General features: G+C 44.7%; 1 protein-coding gene across 6 annotated transcripts in view; it reads right to left on the bottom strand.

The window, feature by feature from the left end:
• Positions 1 to 3: 3 nt before the first annotated feature.
• Positions 4 to 11,233, bottom strand: part of PRPF39 (pre-mRNA processing factor 39) — a 94,688-nt gene continuing 83,458 nt past the window's right edge. For 2 of the 6 annotated variants that reach the window (XR_013621815.1, XR_013621817.1), the window contains exons 10-15: positions 8,830 to 9,098; positions 8,037 to 8,221; positions 7,815 to 7,876; positions 7,587 to 7,664; positions 3,634 to 3,817; positions 4 to 382 (exon numbers count right to left, since the gene is read on the bottom strand). Coding sequence is in view for 2 of the 6 variants with exons in the window: in XM_068098704.2 (XP_067954805.1) it covers positions 299 to 382; positions 3,634 to 3,817; positions 7,587 to 7,664; positions 8,037 to 8,221; positions 8,830 to 9,098 (800 nt within the window). In the remaining 4 variants the exon portion in view is untranslated. The remainder of the gene's footprint in view (positions 383 to 3,633; positions 3,818 to 7,586; positions 7,665 to 7,814; positions 7,877 to 8,036; positions 8,222 to 8,829; positions 9,099 to 11,233) is intronic. The other 4 variants (XR_013621816.1, XR_013621818.1, XM_068098704.2 and 1 more) reach the window with 2 other exon arrangements.

Below are 11,233 nucleotides of genomic sequence, written 5' to 3'. Positions count from 1 at the left end.
TGGTATACGCAAAAAAATCTTTTTAATACTCAAACCAATGATGCAAATTCCAAACAGACACACTGCTTAAGATGGCAATGGGTGTTGCCTCCCCCTCCCCCAACACCCCCACATGTTACCCCTCATGCCTCTCCCCATTTTTCTTCAAACACACATTTTGATGAAAATAAAACTTGCAGAACCTGATAATAAATTCCATCGAAACAGATGATGTGGAATAGTAAGGATAAAGGGAAAACGGATGGTCTTGAAGGAACTGTGTACATTGTGGCACTAGAGTAGGGTGCTTTCGCCCCCATTAGGTTGGGGGGTAGTATGGTCCATAACCCCAAGGGTTGGTGTAGCCAGGGTAGGTACCCTGGTAGCTCTGGTAGTTGTAAGGCTGGGGAAGGGGATAAAAACATTTGTACATGTTAAACAACACCAAGACAGGTGAGTTGAGCACAACATGTCTTCTAACATACCTTCAATGGCAAGCACAAAGTTCTGTGTCTTTTACATAGCCTACTTGCTAAGGTACCCAGCGTCTAATCTCTCAAGCATGCAAAAAAACGTAAAAATAAACAAACAAGATGACGTCATGGAGCACGATACTAGCAAAATCCACCCCTCCCAAAATAAAACGTTGCCATGGATACATTAAATTGTCTATTTCATCAAGATTAAATTGACGATCTTAATCAAAGCTCGGGTCAATAGGATTAAAATTGATTATTTTTCAGATGGAAATTAATATTAGAAGTTTGACCTTGGGTTGACCTTTGACTTAAAAAATAGTTGGTTTCCCAATTCAGTGATGCACTATGCATGCAATTGCTATTTCATCGTTAAGTTAATCGGATGAAAATGGACAAAAATGAATGATTTTTGAAGTTTGACCTTGAGTTGACCTTTTAATGGTTGGTTTCCCAATTCAGTGAGGCACTCTGCAATTGCTGTTTAATCATCAAGTCAATCGGATGAAAATTGATGATTTTTCAGATGAAAATTGATGATTTTGGAAGTTTGAGCTTGAGTTGACCTTAAGAATAGTTGGGCTCCATATTTAGTGACGGTATGCAAACGTTGTTCAATTTTCAAATCAATCGGATGAAAATGGCAATTTTAGAAATTTGACCCCAAGATGACCTTTGACCTCAAAATCAATAGGCTTCTTCCTTATGACCAACTCTACCATCTCGTGAAGTTTCATGAAGATTGATTTACAATTGTGACCTGTAGGCGATAGACAGACAGAATAACAAACTCACCCGACCAATATACTTGAAAAATCTTCGATTTTACAAGTAATAAAAATAAAGAAAGAAATGAACATTAAAAAAGGTCTTGGGGGTTTTCGAGGCTAAGGTGGTGAATGTAAACACCCTTGGGACAATCCCTGGGTCGGACTTGCTCTGTGTGCCAAGTCAGCGGCCCAGCAGTCTTTGCAAAAAATGCGAACAGACAGCCCGATTAATTTTATCTATTAGATGAGCAGAATGTCGTGGTAAAAATACCACAACAGAAAAAAAAAAAAAAAGGAAGCCTTTATTCTTGTGCTGGTTCAACGAGCTCAAAAATTGGAGGATATATATTTCTTAACAGGAAATAAATTTATTTTTTGAGAGTGATTGAGGCAGTGGTCTGTTGCCGATGCACCACCTTGGTTCAATTTTTTTTTTGTCCAATTGAAAAAAATTGTAATTTTCCTGTAGATTTGGAATAATTTGAAGCAACTTTTTCTGAACAATTTTTTTTCTCCCGGAAGAGCGTTTCCGTGTTTCAGGGTGGGGCAGACAAACAGACATCATAAGCCTATTATATACATAGATGACAAAAACCTCAATAACGAACGTTGTTTAACCACCGCGTAGATTTGATAGCAGATTTGAAATGCTTCCTTCCGAGTTGATGCGGCCCTACCAATAACTCGGGGACGCGTCCATCGGTCAAGGCTTTGATTGTAGTGCAACTTGCAATGCACAATTGTAGTTGCACCAATTAAAGCTCTCAGAAGGGTTTCAAAACAGCAAACTGGACTACTGTCATCCCAGAGGTAGTGGGTTTGAATCTGGCCGAGGGCAGCAACATTGAGTCTATTCCAAACAAACCAATTGATTACAAGATTCAGGAAGTTGAGTTTTTCTCCAGGAGAATTACAGTTGCTAATGGAATGTCAGTAAATACTCAACTGTCACGAATAATCTTCAGGGACAAGGGTACTCCGCCTGCCTGTCCTCGCCTGGACAAAATGTAGCTCCGGCCCATCCACAGAGACTGATGCTTAATGCATTCAGGGTGACGAGATGTGATGCTATCTTACCTATGAAAAGGTGGTGTGACCTAAAATTCCCCCATGACCGGATTGCCAAAAAAAATAAAACCCCACCTGTGGTTATAATATAAATCAATACATTTTATTTTGTTAGGCAGCATTGAAGATAGGATGAACAGCGGACGAGTGCAGAAATAAACACCGAGGAGGAACAAAATCGAGGCGAGGGATGGGAATTCCGGAAATGAGTAAAACTGGAGAAAAGAGCAGGTGGCCTGCAAAATTAAAGCGTTTGAAGAGAAACAAGAAGAGCCAAGAAAAGCTACATGTATTTTCCAAAGCAGCATGTGGATGATGCAGATGACACCTAACAATTTAAGAGATGGATGGATGGATAAAGGTCAGAAAGCAGAACACAATGGGACAAAAAGACAGCTTGTAATAAATGAGCTTCTCAACATCATACTCGAGAAATGCTCGATGCAGAGCACAGGAGCTTCTTCTTCTTCTTTAATGGCCACTATTATCCTAGCTTGTGGGGTCGGCCGGGGGAGGCTTTGACCCGAGTCTTCACGAACCGCCAGGCTCTGACATTCGACTACATAGGGCAGAAATTTAGAATTTGGCCATGGTGGTGGCAATAGCTCGCCTACTCTTTGTGAAGGACACCGTGAGATCTTTAATGTCCAGCAACCCATGGAGAAACCCTGGTGTTGGGCTAGCGGCTAGGGTGCCAGCTTAGGATCCTAGGATCCTGGGTTCGAATCCCGGTCGTGGTTATAACCCATGGCCTCTAAAGGTGGTTATAACCCATGCTGGTAGATGGGACTCCGAGTTTACTGTCCATCCAAGGGACAACACACACATCGATGAATCACCCTGCCTGTGAAACACCAAACTGACAGTTTATAGCTGGGTTGGGATTCAAACCCACCCTAGACACGAAACGGCAAAACCATATATTAGAGGCGAGTGGGCGGCCTCAGTAGAACCATCAGCCTAAAGAGGATAAATGAGGGGTTGACATGCGTAGCTAAAGGAAATGATGAAGAGCAAGCCTGTTCGGCGTTTCCCATCTGAAACAAAACTCAAGATGCTGAAGTCAAATCCCTTATAATGTACTGATTTGCCCAATGTCCAAATTCAATACTTCATGGCGCCATAACTGTTTTGGTTCAACATCGGCAGAAACCGGAAGGGATGAACAAGAGTGGCCCAAAAAATAACTATTATCCCGGTACAACCAATATTCATTCTAATGTACACCTTTCCAGATAATTTACCTTGCCAAGAAATCTCGGGAATTGTGTAACAATCGACAAGTGGTTCTAATAACCAAATCAACCGAAACACCCTTCCATGTTACCAGACAATCCTACCTGGTACCAATTGTAGGCGTAAGCCTGTGTTGCCTGGGTGTCGGTTGTTGGAGTAGGAAGTGTGGGGATCATTGGTGGAGCAGCAGTGGCGGACACCATGCCGACAGCACTTGACATGGCAGGTACCGAGACGTCGTCAACGCGGGATCGTTTCTCGTCGAGCTCATCGCCCCTCAACGTGTCCCTGCCGTCAGTATTGGCAGAGAAAAATCAAAATCGATGATAAGGAGCACTTGCACACAAACCTTGAGTCACACTGCCAGTGGCACAGCAAGAGGTAACAAAAGGTACGAGAAGTGTGAGCAACATCATCTATAAATGCACAGCAACTTCCCCCTACAAGCAATATTTCTGCCATGAAAAGTGTTACATGCATATTGCTCCACTTATCAGTGACCCGCCTCCGATGATCTTTTGTTTTGATGGCCTGAGTGAGCTTTCCATGAGATCTCTTCGTTCACCTCAGGTTGGTGACTGCACGGTGCGCAGAAATGTCAGGGGAAACCGACACGATGCGAGTTTTCGGACGATTCGGTGCAAGCGTGCAACCTCTTTCAAAAAAAAAAAAGAAAAAAAAAAGTTCGTGTATAACACGATACTTGCGAAATTCCTAAAATAATGTTATGTCGGTAGGGTAGTGATATGTCGAGCCAGATAGATCTGTGTAGGTAGGTAACGTGCTTTGTCTGTCGCGGTAAGGAATCTGACCTTGTAATAAGTTTCATGCGTAGGCGTTTTGTCGGTTAAGAGTATATCTGTGGGCATACCAGGATGTTCGAGTGATAAGTAGCGTAGGGATTAAAGAGTAGCGCCCCTGTGTGTCCACACCTGGTAGCCAAACCTTTGTCCCTTTTGGCACCGCAACCACTTAGACACTTATTTAGGATCTCCTCAGTGCAACATTAAATGATTCCCTTCCCTGACATGACTTTGGAAGACGGACAGGCAAAGAAACCAGGCCGGGGCACCGCGATGATGGCCGCCACCAATTACACCTCCGACAGGCCTAACCAGATCGAGTGCCACGCGCTATCGCCACGCGCTATCACCACACTACATGCTACGAGCTATCGCCACCCTACGGTCCTGTGATTGGTCGGCGCGCTGGGCGCGGACCTCCAGCCAACGAGTGCGAGAGGCGCGAAGCTGGGAGGTTCGGTGGAAGTCGCTGGTTGGTAGCGCACCAAGGCTGACGTCACCGAAAAGGTTATTTAAGGGAGCGCCGAACGCCATTTTCTTCTTCTTGGTCCTACACAGCTCTGGCAGTTTCTAGCGGCTCTGGCATTCTCTCTTGCGGTCCCCTTGTTTCTCTCTGGGTGCTTGGACATTTTCGTTCTCGTCTCTTCTTCGTCTTGCGCAGCCCGAGTTGAGTTGAGTCATAGCCCGAGTGGAGTTCGCTTGCTTCTTGCACGTTTGCTTCGGGAGAGCTGACTGGGATGTGGCAGGCCGATCTTGTGTGAAGATCGACCTCGCTTGGAGCCGCTAGCCTGCGTTGGACGCGCGGTGCTTTTCCTGCTTTGGGGCCCTGTGTGCGAACGGAGTGGGGGTTGGCTCGGGCCTGCTGTGGTGCTGGAGCGAGGGGCCTCGTGGTTTGCGGCGGAGCTTGGGGACGCAAGACGACAGACGAGATAAGGCCGCATCCACAGAACATTTTACAATTACATAACGGACGTTTTTATTTTTATTAATTCATATTCCTGTGTCTAGTTTCTGAAATCTGTGGGGACGTCTCAATTAGGATATTTATTACCGGTGTGTGCTTTTCCCTGTCCCGATTTTCTTTGCAATAAACCCTTGTATTATTTTCCATCCCCTGTTAAACCTGTGCCCGGTTGAATTAATTTCCTTGCAGGATCGAAGCTGCAGTCGGTGCACAAGGTAAGCTTTTTGCGCAGTTTCCATTTTCCTTCTTCCTCCCGTGCGACATAGTAAAATCCGTTTGTGTTGCCTCCGAATAAACCGTTTAGGCCTATCCACGACCTTCTGGGGTTAATCGGAATCGCACGACAATAAGTTGTTGGCCTATGGTGACCTCAAAATAATTGTTGGTTGAATTCAGTGACCTGGTATTCAAATCCTGTTAAAATTTCAAGTCAATCAAATGAAAATTGAGGATTTTAGAAATCTGGCCTATGTTGACCGTTTGGCCTATGATGACCTCAAAAATACTTGGTGGTTGCATTCAATGTCCAGATATGCAAATCCTCTTAAAATTTCAAGTCAATCGGATAAAAATTGAGGATTTTAGAAATCTGGCCTATGTTGACCTCAAAAATAGTTGGGGTTGAGAATTCAGTGACCAGATATGCAAATCCTCTTAAAATTTCAAGTTAATGGGATAAAAATTGAGGATTTGAGAAATTTGGCCTAAGTTGACCTTTTGGCCTATGTTGACCTAAAATATAATTGGTGGTTGAATTCAGTGACCAGATATGCAAATCCTCTTGAAATTTCAAGTTAATCGGATGAAAATTGAGGATTTTAGAAATTTGACGAAGTTGGTGACCTTTGGTCAATGTTGACCTATTGACCTTTTGACCCCAAAAAACAATAGGCTTCTTGCTTATGACCAACTCTACCATTTGGTGAAGTTTCGTGAAGATCGGTTGAAAATTGTGACATGTAGGTGACTGACATACATAGAGACAGACAGACACATACAGACAGATTAACGCACAAGACCAAGCAATATACTTGAAAAATCTTGGATTTTTTTTTGCAAGTAATAAAGGAAAAACACAAGTGCAACCGACTTATATAAGCCAAAGTAACCGAGTGAATGCTTCTTTTCGTTTGTATTCAGAAAATGTACATATTATTGTATAATTGGCCTCAATGATTCACCATCGTTTATCATGCTCAATCATAACCATAAACATAGGGATAATACCCCTGGTAGACTAAACAGTATACCCTGCGATATATTTTTTGTGAAGTTTCACGTTTGTGAAGTTTCGTGTTGATCGGATAAGGTTCGTTTTTCTATCCAAGATGGATGCCAAACCACGTGACCTACGACATCATCATTTTAAAACTATATGCAACAATGATGTTAGATGATATTTGTAAAATTTTGAATCGATAGGGTAAGCGGTTCCAGAGATATAATTATTTATTTTCCTTCAATCCAATATGGCTGCCACGCCATGTGGCCAATGATGTTATCGTGATCATCTTTTATTCGCCATGCCTAGCCAATGACACACGTAAAGTTTTGAGTTAATCGATTTGGTGGTTTGGGAGAAGATGTTTTTTTTAAAGGTTTTAGGTTCAATCCAACATGGCTGCCAAACCATGTGACACATATCATAAATTTAATATTCAATACAAATGGGTCAGAGATCATGTGCATGCAATTTCAGATTTTTAGGATAAGGAATTTGATTAAAACATTTTTAGCTGATATACCACTTCACCTATGATGCCATCATTATCATGCTTTTGTTCCCCATTGGAAATACTTGACAATGTGCCAAATTTCAAATTTTTCCATTCAGCGGTTTCCGAGAAATAATTTTTTTATCATTTGCGTTTAATCCAAGATGGCTGCCATACCACGTGACATATTACGTCACAATTATCATAAAACATTCTGCATAGGGGTCACTCCTACCCAGAAAGTTTCGCCTCAATCGGACATGTGGTTGCTGAGAAAAACAAAGTTTAGCCTGTACGGACGGACGAACGGACAACCCGAAACAATAATGCCTCCGGCCACCTTCGGAGGCAGAGGCATAAAAAAAGAAAAGAATGGTGCGTGTGCTTGTAACCGTTGGAACCAAAACCAAAAAAGGAAAGAAAGAACGAATAGAGGATATAAAGTCGATGGCAACCTGGTATTGTGTGTAACCGCAACGAGCTTACTTCTTTGCTGGAATAACGCAAGTTACCACAGGATAAACAAACAAAAAACAAAGGCAGTGATGGAAAGAGGACTACGGCACAATACCTACCCATTCTCGGCGCTGCGCTTTCGACAGGCCATGTGCTGTTTGAGGAGCTGCTGGTGCTCGTCGTATGCCATCAGGAGCCTAGAGCGGGAGACCAGGGGGAAGGAATAGAAAGCAGGAACCAAGTCACATGAGCTATCGACATGGCGGACTGTTTAGAGCCACGCCAGGACGCAGCGCAAAAAAAAAGATGTCCATCCGTTGTCAAGGTATGGCCGGCCAATTTTGTACCTGGTTGGGCCTGCGGCTGCGGCGCGTTGGCGAGCGCGCCATGTCGGAACAAGGCTACGCTACTGGCAGCGGGATAAGGGAGGAAACACAATGGGGTAAGTTATGCCCTGTACGGGAAAGTCTGCAGCACGGGATGCAAAAAAGGAAGGAGGTTAGGGAAAAAATTAAGCCCGTTCGCAAGAGAGGTGTGGAATGACGGGTGGAAAGGACCTGATGTCTCACGTTTTCATGTCAGAGCCGAAGTCCTCCAGAAACTCAACCTTTCGCTGGGAAAAGGTAATCTTGAGGTCCACGGACAGGTCGCTGGTGAGGGCCTGCTCGAAGCAGTTCAGGACGTTCTCCTCATTCTCTTTGAGGTCGGCACAAAACTCAAGCTCGAGCAGGTTCAGGTAAAGTTTAGAATTTGCCTGCAATGAGGGACCACGGATAGTCATATCCCTTTCAAACCTTCGGCCACGAAAACACTCCGCTACCTCAAATGTGAGAGCAGACCAAAACGAGCCGAGGGTTTCGGGCAAGTTTGATTTCACCGCTGTCAGTGAGAAGGAAGATTTTGATTACTCCCAACTGCAGATCTAATTCCGCCTTCACAACGTGATTCACCCAACCTGCTGTTTCATGATACAGCAAAAAAAAAAGATTGCACTGCAAATTGAACCGCTTATCTGGCTTGGAGGCATCACTGGTGAACAATTAGTCTCAAACTGCAGGAAGGAGGGCGAGCTGCAAGCAATTTGAAATAATTTGGTAATTGAAGCTTCTGCTATCAGCTGAAGCATTAATGTCATGGAACACCACCGAATGGAACAAAACAAACGCCAAACAGAATGACCGATGCAAATGCCATTTGTAATGGTTTCCTTTTTTACATTCGGACACAGAAATCAGAGGTACACCTTTGAGCTTTTCTCAACACTGAAAAACATCGTAGCTGTGAGCCACCTATCTAATGGATTTTGTTCCCGGCGTATCACTAGAGAGAATCAGTGCAAGTAAAGAAAGGCCAACTGCTCACTTTGTCCTTCTCGATTGCCTCGAGTAAAACGGTGCGGGCCCGGTCCCGATCTCCCGCGGCTTTAAGCAGCCAACGTGACAACTTCACCGCGTAGAACGTGACCACCTCTGGGGTGCAAGCCGCGGACAATGCGTCGCGCAGGAGCTGCTCAGCCGAAGCAAGGTCGCTCTGCCGTCGCTCGAGGCTTACTCGGCGCAGTCGTACCATCACCAGTCCCGGCACCATCATTTCGAAGTCCCGAAGCACTCGCCGAGCCTCGTCGAAATTACCTGAGGAAGAGGAAGAAGTGAATGGGGAAGAAGGCTCTGACCTGTCTGGAGCATTAAGAATCCACAACACAACATCCATAAGATATTAACAATGGGTGGTTAGTGCTGCATTGGAACCGAGGTGAAGGCCATAATGTTCAGACTATTACACATTAAAGCACTGTGCTGCTCGATGCCATCATGAACACAAATGTCAACATGAGGGACAGTGCAAGTAAGAACCGTGAAAAACAAGCAAAGCATGTAAAAAGAAAAAAGATCAACGATAATGTTAACTCCTGTACCACAAGGTTGAACCTCAGCACAAAAGCACCGTTTACACTTTCATGGTGCATTTCCGAACCACATACAAGAAGGTGTTGCCTGGTGTTGGTGTAGCGGCTAGGGTGCCAGCTTAGGATCCAAGGATCCTGGGTTCGAATCCCGGTCGATCGCTGAATTAACGCCAGGGGGGTTGACTCAGCCTGTCATCCTTCCGAGGTCGGCAAATTGAGTACCAGTTCACTGGTAATTCCCTGCTTGTCGTAAAAGGCGACAAAAAGGGTTGGCGGCAGGAAGGGCATCCGGCCGTAAAACATCGATTCAAAAAGGGGACCAAAAAAACAACAACAACCACGGTCCCCGAAAAAGGCCAACCCCCGCTTTGCGGGGGGAAATGGTCTCTAAAGGTGTTTTTTTATTTATTTTTATACAAGAAGGCTCAGTAAGGCCTAGACTCTGGAGGTACGCACATCCAGCCCCCCCTGAGCTGCTGGGTTTGAATCTGGCCCAAGTTGTAAACTGTCACCTGGTGTTTCGCAGGCAGGGTGAGGCATCGATGCCTGTGTCGTTGTTCCTCAGATGGACGTTAAACTGGTGTCCAAGTCTGTCAGCTATATTTGGTGTTAAAGTAAACGTTAAAGATCCCACGGTGTCCTTCGCAAAGAGTAAGCAAGTTCTTTCTGGCACCATGAACAAATGACAAATTCCTGTTCGCTCAGCCAACCCCAGGTTGTAAGCCCCGGCGGCAGAACTGACATTCTGTATTGAGCGTGGTGCATACGGATACACATACAATGGCGATCCAAGGTTGACACTGACTTTTTAATCAATGAATGAAATGAATGATCGTTTTAAGGCCATTTTTCCCCGCTAGAGCGGGGGTTAGCCTTGCGGGCCCCATGACAATCATGGTTCCCTGTTTTGAGGCAATGTTTTTATGGCCGGATGCCCTTCCTGACGCCAACCCTTAGTCACCTCTTACGATGCACAGGGATACGGTGTACCTATTCTAAATCGGGTTACACACCGTGATCATTCATCCCAGCAAGCTGGTACTCAATTTGCCGACCTCGGAAGGATGACAGGTTGAGTCAACCACCCTGGTGTTAATTCAGCGATCGACCGGGATTCAAATTCAGGATCCTAGGATCCCAAGCCGGCACCCTAACCGCTAAGCCAACACCAGGGCCAAGGCTTTTTAATCATAGAACAAGTAAAAACAAGAGATTAATGGTGAATAATGCCTCTGCCAACAAACCCCAATAACTCGATATTCTCTACCTGACTACAAGCTCTACAGGAAGTGGCAAATGCTAAACCTAACATTCTGTGGGAAAAACCAAAATGGTGGCCAACATTGTAACGTGTTGTGAAACAGTGGTGCATTGGCAAGTTCCTTGTGGTGGTGGTTCGTTTGTAGCCTGTGGCTGCTGGATGCGTCATTTTCTGGGGGCCCGGCTGCCGCCGATGCAATGCCTCTCCATAACCAGTCATCCGGTACTCATTTTAGCGACCTCAGAAGGATGACGGGCTGAGTCAACCCACCTTGATGTTAATTCAACGGCATGCCAGGGGCTCAAACTCAGGACCCTAACATCTCAAGGCAGACACCTTAACCGTTAAACCCAACACCAGGCTTAGTTCCTTGTGAAGGAGAACATCAAATCCGTTTAATTTCACACAAGACTGTCAACATAACTTGGTGATGCATGTCTTTCAGTTTTCACGGAACAGATTTCAAAATGGCAGTGAATTGGTGAGCAGGTACAGAGCACTCCCGATTGCAATCAGCTGTGGTCACAACAAAAAAAATTAAACGCGTTGAACAGCTAATTTTGAAGACTCGCTCGACGCAAAATTGCAGAAAATTTATT

The sequence above is a fragment of the Myxine glutinosa genome, chromosome 1, assembly GCF_964187855.1.
Source record: "Myxine glutinosa chromosome 1, kmMyxGlut1.1, whole genome shotgun sequence".
Classification (NCBI taxonomy): domain Eukaryota; kingdom Metazoa; phylum Chordata; class Myxini; order Myxiniformes; family Myxinidae; genus Myxine; species Myxine glutinosa.
This window is presented reverse-complemented; position numbering and strand designations above follow the sequence as displayed.